The sequence below is a fragment of the Coccinella septempunctata genome, chromosome 8, assembly GCF_907165205.1.
Source record: "Coccinella septempunctata chromosome 8, icCocSept1.1, whole genome shotgun sequence".
In the NCBI taxonomy this organism is placed as follows: domain Eukaryota; kingdom Metazoa; phylum Arthropoda; class Insecta; order Coleoptera; family Coccinellidae; genus Coccinella; species Coccinella septempunctata.
In genome coordinates, this window is record NC_058196.1 from 15,123,987 (window position 1) to 15,142,373 (window position 18,387).

The 18,387-nt window shown below is 34.0% G+C and overlaps 1 protein-coding gene across 3 annotated transcripts in view; it reads left to right on the forward strand.

The window, feature by feature from the left end:
* Positions 1 to 16,928, forward strand: part of LOC123318751 (pantothenate kinase 3) — a 47,954-nt gene extending 31,026 nt beyond the window's left edge. For all 3 annotated transcript variants that reach the window (XM_044905484.1, XM_044905485.1, XM_044905482.1), the window contains 6 exons: positions 2,669 to 2,847; positions 4,526 to 4,699; positions 8,608 to 8,852; positions 10,402 to 10,578; positions 10,652 to 10,787; positions 16,219 to 16,928. In XM_044905484.1, the coding sequence (XP_044761419.1) occupies positions 2,669 to 2,847; positions 4,526 to 4,699; positions 8,608 to 8,852; positions 10,402 to 10,578; positions 10,652 to 10,787; positions 16,219 to 16,398 (1,091 nt within the window). In that variant the 3' untranslated portion in view covers positions 16,399 to 16,928. The remainder of the gene's footprint in view (positions 1 to 2,668; positions 2,848 to 4,525; positions 4,700 to 8,607; positions 8,853 to 10,401; positions 10,579 to 10,651; positions 10,788 to 16,218) is intronic.
* The last annotated feature ends 1,459 nt before the right edge of the window (positions 16,929 to 18,387 follow it).

Genomic DNA, 18,387 nt, shown 5'->3' on the forward strand with positions numbered 1-18,387 from the left:
CTCTATTTTATTTTAAATATGAAATTGTTATTTTAATATACGGAATCGTAACTTATCAAAAAAATTCTATTGCGAACTGACTTTTTTTTAAAATATCAACAAATTTCTTTTTTTCTCCGTTACCATCACATCATCAATTTTAAAATACTAAAATAAAACTCAATCCATAACAGCTATTTTTTGTATAACATGTTGCCCGTTCTACGTAAAAGTTTCTGTTATTACGTATTTTATCGCAATGTGGAATCTCTTCGGAAAATATGTGACGAACATAATTGAAGTTTATACAAACTAATTGAAGGCATACCAAATCCAGTTATTTGCATGGAAATTCAAGAGATCAGTATAATATCATAATATGCACTAACTTGAAAAGAGTTAATGTTCGTTATCTTCTTTGGCTGAAGTTTGAATACGTTACATCAGTTGTAGATTTCAAAAATATTATCCCGAAGAAATGCATATGATGCAGTGGTTGGGAATGGGTATCTCTCGAAGGAAATAACGGATAATTACAAGAATATTGAATTCTTCAACAAAAATCATCTTGCATAAATATAATTAAAAGGAATTATAGGAAGTTTCAAGTCAAGATGAATTTCACCTTTGAACAAAAATTTTACATGAATAAACAATTAACATTACAACTGGAGCGTATTTGCGGCTGTTCATCTTAATACATTGATAAAATAATAATAATTAGGTATTTATTGGTACCTTAAGACATTTACAATGTATACGACAAGTCAAATGAAAAAAAGAAAAATCAATTTTCGGGAACTTATTCTACGATGACATTAATCGAAGATTCTGTAGCAAACTTTTCGCATTAATTCACTGAAACATAAAATTCTCAAATGCCACCACTTTTTTGGGTCTCCCAATCGAAGGAAATTCTTTGTCATCCTCTTCATTCACAATCTCTCTGATTGTGGAAACATACAGCTAAAAGCTAAATCGTTTAGATTCAGATGAAACATTATATAAATTCTCTTACATTGGATATCTTCGCTACTGTCTGACGTATTGTGGGTTTTAGAATATCAGGGTATAACTATTTGAATGAGCGGACCTGAATTCTAATTGATTCTTGAAACCCTGTCTTATTTTTCAATCACTTTCGGCATTTTCGTAATAAAAATTGATATAAGTTTGTGGCAGCAGCGTTATGACATTGACAACATTTCATGAGTTAATCCGTTCTAGTTACGAAAACAATTATTTCATGGCCAACCGACTGCTAAAATAAATGTGAATGGAGTATAGTTAATTGCGAAAAACCGCTAAAAATTAAGATGAAAGTAATTCAACTGGTTTGAATAGACTTCCATGCAGTTCTATGGAACTGCCTATGGGCTGAATTAACTCTCCAAAATTTGGATACATTTTGCAATTAACACATCTCTATAGAGTCAGTTTTTCATATATGTAGTCATCGAACTATTCACCGTATCGACGCTGAATCGGAATCCGAATGGAAATGCGATAATTAAACTCAATACTAGATCATATTTAATTATGAGTCATTACAACACTCTTGCCGATTTTCGTTGCCAGCTCTCGGACTACTAGTTCCTGTAATCCAATATGAATCTACCCTAATCTAATATACTTCATAATGTGTCGAAGTGGAATTGAGATCTGAGATGAAATATGGAAAACGGTGAGACTTCGTAGTCCGATAGAAAGTCCGGGTCGTATTCTGCTGCCACATGATGACGCGAAATTATGCTATAAATGCTTTTGGAGGCAAAGGATGAAAAGAAAACGAAATTGTGACTGACGATTGATAGCGATAATGATAAGATATGCGATAAATAGTTGTAATTTTTTAAAACTTATTGGTGAGGCACTGCCTCATAGGACGAGTCGCCCCTAATAACTTCAGGGATCGTTTGAGGAACATCGGTGCCAGACTCTCAAAACATATCGATGCTTACATTTTCATATACCTATCAATGAATGTTCACGTTTAAAATGGAAATTAAAAGATTGCATTCGGATGTTTCATTGCATATTGAAATAAAGTACTATTCATGATTCATTTGAATTTTCGTAAAATGAATATTTCATATGGATGGTGGTATACATACATGTTACTTTCTCTGAAAAACTAGTTAAATGACTTAATGGGCTTTTCAAATACTGATAGAAGGTTAATTGATGCTAGAGAAATCATAAAATATACTGTTTCATCATATTCACAGTTTGAACTGCCAGAAACCTTCTCGGAATATACTACTCTTTGATAAGAGAAGCTGGACTTCGCTGTGGTCAATTAAACTTATTTATGTATTTTTATTACAACATCGATCGCAGAGAATTGATTGTCCGGAAAAGAAAACATAATCCTTCAGCGAAACCCTCCAATTCAGATATGCAATGAATTAGATTTCTTCCATTGTGATGATGAGTATGAATTCTTCGTAGAAGGAACAACAGGATTTTTCTTTTGGGGTGCAGAAGTTGGTCAGTTATGCCAAATCATATTTTAAATTAGCCTAAAGAAGGCGGCAAGATTCCGCCTAAACTTTGCTGAGGAAGTGGGTCCATTTCTTTAAGTTCTTCAAACCAAGAATTCATACGCAATATTTCATTTATTTTGTTCATATTAGTTTCATTATTTCTTTATATTCAGGCGAAACATGAAAAAAATTTGTTGTTGCAGCTATGCCATGGTTTGGGATGGACATAGGTGGATCTCTCTGCAAGCTGGTCTATTTCGAACCGAAAGATAGCACAAAAGCTGAGTTGGAATCCGAAGTGGATTCAGTCAGAAATATAAGGAAATATCTAACGAAGAATTCGGCCTACGGTAAAACGGGACATCGCGATACGCATCTACAGGTGAGAATATAATTTTTTTCTGAATCTATAGTATCTTGCAAGAAATGTAAGCGTTGCATGGATTGATCTAAAAAGTAATAACGCATCCGTATTAATTAATTAAAGCCAAAATAATGCATAATTGAGGAGTTTGCTATGCGCCCTAAACGGGAGGGATCAATTTCTGGTTACAAAATATAGCTGATAAGTTCTATAGTTTCATCATAAAAACAATTGGCGTTGCAAAATGAGATTGCAGTACTAGGGTGAGCAGTTAGGGAACTATACTATAGTATAATATATAAGCCTGTCGTCATTGTTTTCATAACCTCAAAAGCTAATCGTTTTGAATTCGGATGCTTATTTTGTTGTTTGAATAGACTAAAACTTCTATGGTCACAGCCATATTCGGGTTACTCTGGTTACCACCGCTTATTTTGCAATGCGAATAGAAAATGGTGGCTGCAATCTGAGCTCAGCCCAATGAGGCTATGTACCAAATTTCAGTAGAAGTCTTGGTCGTTGTTTTCTTGAGGTTCCGAGCAACTGCAGGAGTCTTGGTAGCTTCAATTCTCTAAACTAGAGGGGTTACTAGCTTTTATCATGTAATCGCCAAAAATGAATAATAAAAACCTAGAAACGTACTTGACTGAAGAAATACTCTAATTCAGAATTAAACTTATTAGAGGGTACATGTCAAACTTTTAAATTATACATAAAATAAAATGTTTCTACAAAACAGTAGGAAATATCTGAATTTTGTGCGTGACCTGTAAGTTTTACCTTTGAGGTTTAATACTTAATGGTTTTACATACTTTGTACATGACATTCTTGGACTAGAAAGCTATAACATTTTGCTTGAATATCGAAACAAGTGTTCATAGCCCAAAGAATTGATATCAAACCAAATGAATTCACTCCCGATGTCCATTAGATTAGGACCACGATAAATATCCATCGTAGTTATGTTATATAACCTTATTACTTATAACAAATTAATTGCCCTGCTGGTTAGCAAATCCCAATGATTTAATAGCACGAAGTCAGTAGCGTAACCTGGCAATTAAATTAATGACTTTTCAAAGCATCTGACAAGGAATATCTGTTCATAACAGTAATTTTTTAAGTAGGTAGTAGTAGATAAATTTAAGCACGAAACTCGAGTTTTGAAACAATTACGCTCTTATCGAATTACATATGTATTCTCTACAAAATTTAGACCATGATTTATTTGAACTTCCCCATACATAAACTTCAAGGTTCTAAAGATATTGATCCATTTGTCTCGAATTCGACTCGAAGATAGTCTAAATGAATTGTTAACTTTTAGAAAATCTTCAGATTCAGGTATAGGGTTGGAGACAATGTTAGATACAATAACTTTACTTATTGTAATGTTTATTATCATACCAATCATGTCATCAATTTTTTTTCCAATTTTTTCCCCTTTTCCTCATGAAAATTACCCTTAAGATCAGAATTTTTGCATTCGCTCATTCCATATGTGTCACGGCTAAAATCCATATAAGGAAAACCCAAGGCTCACCCTGTATACAAATTATTTTTTGCTTCTCAATTATTATTGTGGAGAGAATTTGTGATAAGAGAGTGATCAAAAATATTAGATAACCTGCTATCTGAATTCATCTAAACTTTGTTTAATTTTTGAAAGAGAAAAACCGAATATTTTTCTTTAAGATGAACGATATTTTTATCAGGGGAAGAAGAGGCACCCTTCACTTCATCAGGTTCCCCACCAGCGAAATGAAAAACTTTTTGTCTTTGGCCAAATCAAAGGGTTTGGCAAACTTTGTGACGACAGTTTGTGCGACTGGAGGAGGTGCATATAAATTCGAAAATGATTTCCAGAGGGTGAGTAGAAATTGGAATTGAAGGTCTATAGAAAATACCAGGCCCTTAGCTGTATTTATTGGAAGGGGTCTTCCAAAATTATTCAAGTTGATATACACCGTTCGTAGCAATAGTTTTCATAGGTTATTTATATCCAAAAACCTCTAATTATTTAAACTTTTACTAATCTCAAGGGAAAAAATTGAATTCACGGGACTTTCAAGGTTATCAAACAGTTCTTCTACCAGTGCACAAAAACCGTGGCGGGAGAAAAGCAAATGAACTGTTACAGGTATACCGTAATTCAAAATTAAAATTTTCATTGAACAGTAACCACTTCACCTAATCTCATAAAGTAAAAAATATAATAGTACTATTGCGACTACACATTTTATGAGTCTATATATCATTTTAATTACAAATATTTTTTGTGCTTCATTGTAAAAGCTTATTATTGGGAATGATAAACCGAAATATGTACCTATTAAGGATCGATATGCAGATTATGCAATTTTCTTCCAACAAAAAATATTAGAATTGTCAAATTGTCTTGTTTGAAATTTTTAAGAATATAGGTAATGAATCGTAGAATATAAAATATTCAAAGGAATGAATGTTTTGGCCCAATGCAACATTTTCATTCGCTCAAGCATATACAACAGAAAAATTTAGATCAGAAAAGATGACACCTTTCCGGGCCCTTTTTTTGAGAAATAAAGAATGGTGAGAACCATAGTCTCCTAGGATCCTAAGTTTTTGAGTTATTATAAAAATTTAGATTTCGACTATTTCAAAAAGTTGACCTTTATGTCAATGATCTAAAACATAAACCTTCTAGATGAACTTATACGTAGAGTCCACTGACAATCTGAAAAAAATTCTCCTTTCTATATTTCGAGGCAAAATGGTTCTTTGATATGTAAACTCTTATCATTGAGTATTAAACCCCAATGTTAATACTCAATGCCATTATTGAATTTGTCATCATTGAGATGGAAAAAAATCTAAAATGTCAAAAATATAACTACTGTTTTCTTCTAGACGTAGGCGTAGTTAATTGATCAAATTGGTATACTTTCATGAAGTTCGCTTTGATTTAATCGAAAACAATAAGGCGAGTATAGAATTTGATGCAAAAAGGATAGTATAGAATTCGAAACATAAAGATATATTCCCAATCATTCTCAAATTGTTGAATTTATTCAGCTCTTCTTATTTTGTAACTGATTGAAAAAATGCTGAATGATTATGAAAACTTGACTTTTTTCAAGAACTGGCATGGATTCGAAAGTGAAATATTCAAGTCTGACTCTATTTTGCGAAAAGAAGTAATCGGTTAAACAGCTCCATTGTTTTCGGTAAAATCAAAGGGGATAAAAGTAAGCCAATTTGATTAATTATCCCTATAATTAATGTTTTATAGCTACGTTCAGAGAAAAAACTGTAGACATATTTATATTTTAGAAATCTGTGATTTTTCCAATTGAAAGATGGCAAATTCAATAATAGTTTGAATTAATAAAAACGTTAACTCATAATTCAAAATCTAAAAGGGAAAAAAAATTTCAAGATTTTCAGTGGATTCTTCGTAAAAAAGTGCCTGTAGAATTCAAGTTTCAGATTCGAACTTTCGAAGAAAAAAAGTTATGAAAGCTTTTTGAAATCGTCAAAATCTGAATTTTAGCCAAAAATTCAAAAACAAACTATCGTAGGAGGCTACGGTTTCCACCATTCTTTGTTCCTGTGAAAAAGAGCTCGGAACGTGGAATCTGTTTTGCTCTTCTGCTCTCCGAAATCCTCTCACTGGACATGGAATTTAGGACACCCAGTACATAAATATAACAATTTAGTAATGGTTGATAGATTTTTCGAAACAAGATTCGGTATTACATGAATCGATTTGATAGTAAACATCTGAATAACGAATCCATTTATTATTAATCTAAGAGGGAATGGTTTAAAACAATTATTTTCCAGATGATGAGCGACTGAATAATTTTGTCAATTAACAATAGAAGAATTCCTGAATACGGCTGGAAATGCTTGCCGAAACTTTGTAGTGAATGTTCCAAACTTATGGACACAATCGAACAGATCATACAATAAATTTACCATCATAAATTGTTTCACGTCGATTACATAATGGAAGGAAATCCTATATACTGCTAAATTACAAATAAAGTCTACAATTTTTTGATGAAATTGGAATACTTAAACAAAATTCTCTCGGAAAAAAATAATTGAATTAGTGGTAAATCCGTACATCACTTATTGCGAATGAACCAGAACGATGTTGTTAATTATTTTCTTTTCGGCAGAAACCTGCGGTGCCTCTTGAGTTCTAGCGATATTGTGCACCGCACCGCCTGCACCCTAGCTAGAACCACCCCTTTTCAGGTGGATAAAGCTACATAACTCATCTCGATAAAAATGATGTAATTCAGTTTTTAGATCAATTACTTATGTAGATATTTTCATGAATTATCGACCCTATACTTTACATGTAAAGAAACATTTCAGTTGAAAATGTTATTCAGAAAAGAAAATTACAACGAATTCAAATTGTGTGCAAAACTGGTCTGAAAAGAAATATGATTAGAATTTATCTTTCAACCAAGAAGATCATAGCAAAGGAGGAGCTATAGGTGAAAATACTCGCGTCCTTCTGGTATCCGCCATACGAAACGTCATTGTTGCGCAATGGTGTAACTCATATAAAGTTGATTGGTACCGTGCAATAAACTAATTCGTGAAAGTATCTGAAGCACTTCCTGTGACTTATTCATTATATAATCGAAGCTTGACCTTGTCTCCTTCTATGTCATCACACTTCCAAACGGCTTTGAACTGAATTCTTCTTCTTCTTTTATCCTTTACTATGTGCTAGGTCGATTGAACTGAATTGCACCACCTTTCTTATCTCGAAAAATTACATACAGTTAAAAATGAAAATTACGCTTGTGCTTTAAATGCGATAAAAATTTCGCTCGATTTTTTCGTGACCTCAACTTTTACGCTCGATTTATAGCTGTACGTAAACATTAATATTTTGTTATTCTTCGTATTGTGAGCAAAATAAATACTTCAGCTACACCTAACGTTCGTTGAAATGGCTTTCTCAAGGGCTTACTATGTTCATTGTGAACGCGAACTGAGTTCAAAGTAGATGGTTGTGAGTTTCATTCATGAATTATTCGAAATAGGATAGAAACTAGCCAAATCGGCTTTTGTGCGATTCTTCCGGGAATAAGTGTGTTATCATTTTGTTCAAATATCTAATTCCCGAATTTTAGAACGCATGTAAAAATTAGTATTAAAATATTCATGTTCAAACGAAGTGGACCTTTTCATGGACCATGAATAAATACTTCAATTGAAAATTATAGGTGCTAATGTCACTCAGGAATTCGTTTCAGATTTTCCAGTTTATCCATAATCAGATAAATAGTGAATTCGTCAAAATTAGATTTGGCATCGTTGTATAAGATGTGCACCATGGATCCAGGTTTCATCTCACGCCATCGAATTGTTACATTAAAGTACATAATTGAATACAGTTATGGTGTCGCCGATGATCGCCTTTCATCGGAAATCGGAATGAAGGGCATATTCGAAAACTTTGAAATTTTCGAATGAAGGAAACAGATTTTTTTCATCAATCGAAACATGTTCCAAGTTCAAACACATTCACTAAAATGATTTTCTCAAAACTTTTCAGTCTCTTCAAAAATTTTTGTTTGAAGTAGGTACCTAAAACTTGTTTTGATGAGGATATCACATCCCTCTAGCAACTTTCAAAAACATAATTTCATAGCCTACCTGACGTTCGTTGTATAAAGCTTACCTTCTGCATGCGACCTGGATGTTTTCTATCGTATTTTTCCATCTTCAATTTGTTTCCCGCAATATGCCTTAAGAACTTCTTTCAGGAGGTGAACATGAAATTGGCCAAGTATGACGAGTTTGATTCTCTGCTGAAAGGACTGCAGTTCGTAGACAGCTATAATAACAGCGAATGCTACTACTGGAGTAATCCGACTGACGAAACCTTGTGCAAAAAAGAAAGATACGATTTTTCGAATCCTTACCCGTTCCTGATAGTTAATATAGGCTCTGGTGTTAGTGTATTAGCTGTAAATTCACCGACCAACTACAAAAGGATATCTGGTACAAGGTAGGATTCACCCAAGTGTAAATGATATTATTTGTAATCGACAATATTCCGTATTCAAAAATGAACGGCAAATGATGAAAAATTGTGAAAATAACTTTTGGTTACTGAGTATGAAAACGTCTGAAATCCATTATCAACATTGACATTAGACAACATTGAGACATTAGATACCCTTACACTTACAGTGTAATCCTGCGCTATTGGATAGACCTGTTCGAGGCGACCAAGTGTATCAAGTGTAGTGCACTATTTTGTACGAATCATTTTACAAGCACATCATCTCGAGCGAAAATAAGAAGACGATCCGATAGCGTAGGAAAGATTGTTAGTGTAAAGGTGCCTCTCTTTCCTACTCGATTGGATCGTTCCCTTTCTCTCACGCACGATAGTATGGTAGTGCAAAATCTCATTCGCGCAAAATACTTCGCCTACTAATTACCATTTTCTGCCTAGATAAATAGGTATACGGGTAGTTCCGATATTCCCGAACAGTAGGTATTGCCAGTCTTCCCCAGACACAATAAAGTTTATTATCTCGGTCATTCGGGCTCTATTGTTATTCAAATGTAATGATATGAGTAGCGCCAACAATATCGCAACTCGCCGATAGCGATTTTAGGTTTTCATAATGAGCTCTGAAAAAAAAAATCCCTTCAGAATAACAAGCTAAATCTATGACACTACACTTCTGTGGATTCTTTCTTTCGACCTCAGGAATCTTCTGTTGAAATGTATGTACACGGTGGGCAAAATTCGATGGGATTGAATTGCAGCTCTGTAACCGTGGAAGATAGGGAAAAATGGATGGCACGTTTCCGACCTCGATTTTCAAAAGATTGTTAATGGCCAAAACCGCATCCCTCTATCTTCTCTTGTTTTCAAGTTATAAAAACACATTTTTCGGCTCGTGAAGTATCAGTGATCAAAAAAATAGAGGCACGAGTACGAAGAGCCGAAAAATGAGTTTTCACTTGAAAACAAAAGAAGATGGAGGGATGCAGTTCTGGTCAATAACAATCTTTGGAAAATCCAGGTCGGAAACGAACCATCCATTTTTCCCTAGCTCTTACGGTTACAGAAAGCCATTCAATTCCATCGAATTTCGCCCACCCTGTACAAGTCAAAGACTCGGACTGCATATGCGTAAGCCAGTCCTTAATCCTTACGAGAATCCTAAAAGGCTCCTAAGGTCGTCATCGGTTTTATCAATACCATTGTCATTCTTAGGATGGAATAAGTAGGGTATCAGAACAAAAAAATTTGTCGCTGTTCTGAAATACTCGGCCAAGCCAAAGGCTTTGCCTAACCTTGGTAAGGAGTTGGCAAAAAAAAGGCCACTTTGGTTGGCTTGTTCGATTTTAGATCATAACATTTTTTGATTTTTATATTCGTAGATATTGTGTATCTGAATCAATTTCATCCTTATATTTTCGTACTAATATGCTTTTTATGATTAAGTAATCATCAAATATCGTTTGAAATAGATTAAGAATATTTGACTTTGCGGAGCAGTTTACGAAGGTTCGAAAAGTTTTCGCTTTTTTTATAGTTTGGGCGGTGGAACCTTCCTAGGACTCTGCTGCCTGTTAACCGGGTGTAACACATTCGAGGAGGCAATCGAATTGGCGGCCAATGGAGACAATACAAACGTAGACAAGTTAGTTCGTGACATTTATGGAGGAGATTATTCCAGATTCGGACTGCCTGGAGACCTTGTAGCTAGCAGGTTAGTTTGTAAATATGCAGATATCATATAATATCGCAAAAAGACATGCCTAAGGAAAATTCTTTCATTTAAGCTTTGGACACATGAATTCGAGAGACAAAAGGAGTAAAGTGAAAAGGGAAGACTTAGCTAGGGCCACCTTGGTGACGATAACGAATAATATTGGTTCCATTGCACGAATGTGTGCTATACAAGAAAAAATTGATAGGGTAGGTTTTAATTACATATGCATGTAATTTCAAGAGTGACATTATATCAAGTAGAGCTTGGAAAATATCGGTTCGATACTGTAAGTTGTGAAGCCCACGATGCTATATCGGAATTTACTCGAGCCTCGTGGAGACTTGTGGATTTTGAGGATTATATGGTAAAAAGAAAAATGTTCTATGATATATGCACTTTCAGCGGTGGGAAAAGCATGTGTAGATTCTCAAAAATGTAAAAAAATCTTCAGGTGTACATACTCGAGCGTGTCAGATTAAGATACCGTATATGCGCTACGTGTATCTGACAATAAATTCATGTTAATCTCAGGGTTTGCGTTATTGGGCTAACCGTACCAAAAGGGTTGAAAATCAGAAAAAATTCGAGCGTGTTAATTATAGTTTGGTGAGGGGGTTACATTTCACTACGATGTTAAGGTCTATTGTGCCTTCCGTCAGACTTCTCACAACTTCGAGCGTGTTAGATTTTCAGAGGATATGTTAATTGGACCCAAACGAAGCTACTTTTCAATTCGGTCGTCAAGCAAGGTCACAGCGATCCTTCAAAAATGCAAAGAAATCGTTACTTGTGCATACTTCATCGTATCAGATTTTCATACAGATCGGTGTTGCAGACGTGTTAACCCATCAGACTGACACTAATCAATTTGAAAATGAACAATACATTTTTTCAAATATCTTCCTTCCTGTACCTATAATCCTTTTTGTATTCATTATGCAAGTTGTAGATTATAACACAAATTTTGTCTGAAGCTACTTTCATACTCCTTACCGTTCTAGATCTAGAGGATAATGATCATATACAATGATCTTTTTCTACTATTCTGATAGGCTGTTCTAGGCAATTCCTCTTATATACAGATCTAATTTTTTGGAAGAGGTACTCTACAGGGTCCAAGGTATCTTCCTTTATATAAATCTGACACTCGCGAGTAAATCCCGAATTTCTTCTAGGGCCTGCCAACTATCTCGAACTATTTTCATTTGGAGGGAATTCCTTTCGATTTTAAACTCGTGGGTGTGCGTCATATATTATTCCTGTGTATTGTATGCTAAACGAGAAAATGAAGCCCAATTGTTAGCAGGAATTGATTTATACGCATGCGCGAATAAGAAATTTAAAACTGGCTAATATGATGATTAGTTGGTATTTCACTTTCCGTTAGCGTGGCGATGAATGAAATCATATCATAAATTATTGAGTACAATTATCAGGATGAGAATTTGAGGTGAAATTGGATACCTGATTTTTGTTTTATTTTTAGGTAAATGAGAACGAAAAGTGATTTTTTCGATAGAATGAACTATAAAATGATAAATCCACAATAGAAAATATTAGAATGTTATTGTCGCTACTTTCGAAATGGCAAACTCAAGAGTGAATATTATTACGAGTTCATCACGTGGTTTATTTTCGTTTTGTTTCAAATATCGATATAGCTCATACATTCCTCGAACTGAAAACTGAATTACATGATGAGTTATAAATTATTCGACCACGATACGTGTTTCGTTATCAAAGTAGCATCTTGTGAAGGTAAACATGTTAGTGAAAATCATGTAATTCAGTTTTTACTACAATTATGGATTTTCATCAAGTATCGGCCACATCAATTCGACATACACTACATGCTTCTCGTGAATTTCCTCTCTAGTAAACCTATTCAATGATTGATAAAAAATATTCATCTTCACTGGTTCATAGAAAATCATGCTTTAATGAAAAAATTAACATTTTATTACCATATCCAAAACACAATCCACGGTCAACCTGGAGTTCAAACAATTTCAAATGTCTGAAACTGTTATTGCTGAGGTAGAGAATTATAGATACGTTAAGTGTAACTATCTTGAATTGAACTACAATTATAACTTCTTCAATTAAATTCCAAAAGAACGACGGACTCCTCGAGTTCCCACCGTCATTTACGACTCCAGCTCCGGAGAAAAAAATACCTTTATACATATTTCAATGAATGATTATACAGGGTGATTCACCGCTATAGCCTATTAGACGTTTATGGAAAACCAATTACAATTCTGTGCTGAAAATTTGCTTGTTGGGATTTTCGACAATAAACTTCCTTCCTAAAATATTTATAGACCTCTGCAACTTTGAAAAAACCTCCTCGGCAAAAATATTGAGATTAGTGCGACTTTTTCATGAGAATTCCAATAACTCATAAACCATTGAGTTTTCACCCAAGGTATGGAAAACTGTTCAAATTGACATCAAATCAGCTTTGTAGTAGTGGGTTGTTTTGCGGTGTAACCGGAAGTTGCAGAAATCTGAAAATATTTCAGGGAGAAAATTGTCATATTGTCAAAAATCACAAAGAAAATTGTTCGTGTAACAGGGTACCCTACAATATAGAATACTCCTTCTGACGAAAATGATGTATTTTTTATGAAATATCTTTGAAACGTCACATTTTGAAAGAACCATTTCAACCGTTTCCCAAAAAAAAAAAATATTTTAAGCACTTGAAAATGAAGAATAAAAAATTCAAAATTTAAAGCGTTTCATGTCGATTGCACAAGTTACAAGTTAGAAGTTGGCAACATCGACTGAAATATGCCTTGATAATAAAGGACAACAATAATACATTATCTTGATGAGATAGACAAAGATTTCATTGTCTGGTAGACGCTGTTGCCAAATCTAAACTCGGAAGCAAGCGATTTAAATTTTAAAACCCCATATTTGAAGAATGATTTTAGATAGTTTCTGCGGTGCATTTGAAAAAAATCATGAATGAAACTCATAATTATTCAGTTTAAACTTGCATATGCAGTGATAACCCAAATTGAGGAGAATTCCCCATTCGGCGTATGATACAAGAGCTTTGGGAAAACCTCAGTTGAAGAAACCGTGTCTTTCAGTGACTAGGTGGTGATGACAAATTTGTTTACAGAATGAGCTTTTCATTGGGGATTTCAATGTAGATTGCAGCGATATGGCAATGACAGTTCGAATCAAATAGTGGAGTCATTGTAAATTTTGAAGGGGATTTTGCGATTTTCGTCAAATAATTCCTTTTTTCTCAGCTAATAGTTGCTTTTTCCCAATTCCGATGTTTGTTTATCGAAACTGGATACAAGTGTGTTAATAATTAGCAATTTTAAATCGATGAATGTTAGTGAGTGTAAGTATTTATAAAAAAATCCTACTATGTATAATCTGAATCAGGTGATAAAACAGGGTAATATTTTCTGTTTTTGTTTCTGGGAGGAACAAATTTGTTGTTTAAACAACTCCTTTAATTTAGAGGTTATATTTCCGGGTGAATTAATTGACCTATTCTTCGTAACTAATTCAATCACTGTTCAATAACAATAATAATAATTTGAAATGTACAAAAACCTAACCATTCTATAAGGACAGGATATCACATTTCCATCTTGGAAAATAGTGAAAACTGACACCTTCACACGAAAGTCGTATTCGAAGATTTGCTCAAAGGATCCAAATTATGATAACTTCACGAGAAGATTTTTTATGAAAACTCCTTCTTTCCTAGAAGACAAGAGTCTACTAATTTTTAACTTTCAAAAACTGACATCAAGTGTCGTTTCGTTGTTTGGGATTCCCAATACTGTGGGATAAAATTTCTTTATCCTCTCTCCATCTCTAAATTGGATCTGAAACAATAAGGGCCGTGTGCACCGACTAATTTAAGGCGAGATTAACGTTAATACTCGATTATTTCTCTGATTTCTATAGCAGTTACCATAGCAATCACCGAATTAACGTTAATCCTGTCTTAAATAAGTCGGTGCACTCGGGTAAAGGGCAGAAAATAAGGAAATTGAATTGAAAATTTTTTATTAGGTACCATAATACATATACAATTAATATATTTTATTTTGCCACAGAAGAAATTCTAAGAAGAAAAAGTAAATAATACAACTTTCATCAAACTGATTCGAAGACTTGATTATGACACAAAAAATAAATAATCATTCTCAATACATAACTTTTCTCCAATTGCAGTGTTGGGGAAGGAAAACTCTCGTCGTTAATAATTTCCTAAGTACTGAAATCAGTCCAAATCCTGCTTTTGACCGAGATGGTCTCTCGACCAGGTTCGGTCTTCCAAGTGCTGATTCTTCTGTTGTTCGAGGAACGCTACAAGATCATTCTATTGGGAAATCTTCTGCCATAGCTATATCAGTATATTCATTACAAAATAGGAAGAAACAAGAAAGAAATTCAAAAAAACAGACACTTTATTGACGCATAGGATTCTCGATAAGTAGTTTATTATCAACCTAGGGAGTTTAGTTCCGAGCGAAAAGTTTGTAAGGTTTAAAATCAATTCTACAGTCTGCAGTCTGGCAGCAAGCACTTTATAACCATTCATTCCTCCAGTGGATTGTTCTACCGTTAACCTCCCATCATTGAACCGCTGTCTTATGTTAGCCTTCTCCAGAGTCACAAAATGGTTCGGGGTTCAGTAGGTGTTAACCTTGATGTATCTGCAACTTTTGAAAAAGTAATTTATATATGTTTTGGTCAGTTGAGTTTGTTACCAACTATGACTCCCAGATGGGTTGTTTTTAAACGGTTTGCGGTTATTTATTTTCTCCCACACTACTTCTGGATGATACTGAGCACAATCACTTCAGTTTGTCCTAAATGACGGTTCGCCTTTTCAATATCTTAATCTTAAAATTAGGCGGTGCTGTGCAATAAATTTGAATAATTAAATTCTCATCCACTAAATTTTCAGCATTGCAAGTGGCTTATTTATTAGATAAACAACGTTTTCGTACAGAAGTTGGAATTATTTTAAATTATCTTCTTCATATACAATTATCCATACGCTACGCGACTGCTAACAAATAAACTCTGTCGGTTAAGCTTGACATTTCCACCCAATCACCCTTCAAATCGGAACTTTACCGAATTGCGTCTTTTTTTTAATCCTGTTCTGACGGTACAGTAGGGGGTAACTACAACAATATACCGCTAGAAACCTAATCCGTAACGCGCTCAAAATCTCCTTGCCTTTGGACACACTTTGACTTGAAATCAGGAGGTCCAAAACAACTTCAGATATAAATCTTGACAAATATCGATGTTTGGACCTTATTATCGAAGACGCAGTTTACAAATATTTATGCGAACGATAACATGATAAATTCGTTATATTTATCCTCCTCATTGTTAGAAATTTTTTTATTATTTTTGGGTTGCCAATGTTGCCATCATAGACCGAAGTCCCTTATTTGAAAATTTCAGTGTGAATATTTTAGTTAGAGTTCACAAACTTAAATTTTTATGGAAATTAATTCTTTTTCAGAGTAAGAGCACAAAAGTTCCTGATGTGTTCAGATCTTTTTAGAAAATTGAAGATTTGTTAACTTCAAAGTGAACAATAGAGCATTTCATCATTTATATCGATTGTTTCAGGTGGTTTTTATTGGGAATTTCCTCAGAGTCAATCCCATAGCGATGAAATTATTAGCTTACGCAATGGACTATTGGTCGAAAGGAACAATGAAAGCTCTTTTCCTCGAGCATGAAGGTTATTTTGGAGCAATCGGATGTTTACTTCAGTATCATCAAACGCACGATAGAATAATAAATTAATAGATAAGTTAAGAGAAAATATTTATAAATTAATATTTAAACAACTAAAATATGTAAAATTTACTCTTTATACAAAAGTTTCATCGGATTTTCGAAAAACAAGAAAGTATAAATACGAAGCACCGTTATATATTATACAATTTAGTCTAGAAGTGGTGGATAATGAACTTTCAGTTGCGTGAGGATACTAATTGCCTTCAAACAATAATTTTTTGAGGGTATTCCACTCTTTGTTCAACTCGAATTTCAAATGCAACATTACTTTCCATTATTTCGGATCTGCGAATAACAAATTCAGTTAACTTGAAGGCTTTTCCACTGAAGTGTGGGTTTTACAATAAAGTAAATTTGCGCTCAAATTGTTCTTCTTAAACATCCGATGAAAAACTCGCAGCAAAGCATTTTACACCTTTAATTGTAATGTATTGTATTTCCATCTTCCAGCTATATATGAAAGTTTTATATTGAGATATGTAGACTTAAGAATGTAAACATGTTTTTTATCATCTGAATATATTTATATAAGATGTTCCAATTCTTCCAATACCCAATTACCCTACACAAAAAAACAGTTTTATCCAGTGTCGCCATGTTGGCACATTATGTTATTATCATAGTATAATAATCGGAAAGATGACGCCTAAGGCAATATATATAATAAAGTGATTTAATTCAGATGCATACTACCCGCTGATATAAATAAGGCAAATTGAATAGTTCAGTTCAGATCGTAACACTTGATGATATTTATATCAGCGGGTGGTATGCATCTGAATTAAATCAGTTTATTGAGTATAATATTGGTTCCATGCTTATTATCTAATCTTTCAGATGAGACCATCTCGGTCTAAAACTGCCGAAGAACCATCAGAAAAATAGCGTTAAATATAAGTTTTTGCCAAGTAAGCTATGGAATTTTGAAGAATATATGCTGTACTTGAACATCGTTCTTCTTTCTCGTGGTTAATCGCCAGATTTAATATAACTGTTCGCTTATCCATGTTTGAAAGTTTTTCGTCATATTGAAGAGTAGAGAGGGGAATGGTATTGGCTTTAGGAACGGGCAAATGAAAAATCAATTCCAGCCTGATTGAAATCTTTCGAGGCAACTGGGATAGATTAAATTTTGAAATTAATATTACGACAGTTATCTGGTTTGTTTAGTAATTCATGTTTGACGCACATTTGTATACAATTTCAATGATATTCGAAGAACGGATTGTGACACACTAACTATACAGAGTGAGCCATTTAAAACGAAACAGCGGCTCTTCTGTAGGTCGGCAGAGCCGAATTATATAAAAATCCTCGGACACGTCCATTTTTGTCTCCGGGGTGACAACTTCTAAAGCCCGTTTGCAACAGCCGAGAATTCTCTAGAAAATTTACTCGAGATTTCATTCGCCGTGAATTATGTACCGTTACATACGCACTTTCGGTAGAATTCTCTGTTCAGTTGCGTACTAAATAGTCTCCGCCCTTTTCTTGCGAGAATTTTGTAGAGAATTCTCGGCTGTTGCAAACGGGCTTAAGATCGAATTCAAAACCATAACGCTTCAACCCTTGTGTTAAAAAACCCCAACCCTTATATTTTGAATAGGGAAGTGATACCTCAATCGAAAGGTCTTCCTATTCTGAGTTTATCATAGGTATTAATTTTTTTTTCATTTAATCTATTCGTTTTTGAGATAAAAATTTGAATATAATAATTGGTCATTTCAACATGCAGTGTGAATCAATCAAATTTTCACTAATTTATTCATATCCATAATTTACAAGAGCCGAGGAATAACCTATGTGGCTCAAAAACAAGTGAAAAAGAAAAACGGAATAGTCATAAATTGCAGTGGAAAGGAATAAAGCATAGAGGAGATTGTCTCTGGAATAAAGCTGCATTCACAATCAATTCGCGGGCCGAAGTGCACTTCGGCACGAAATTTACCATTCGCAATAATCTTGGTACCAAATACTCAAATGAATCAAAAATGT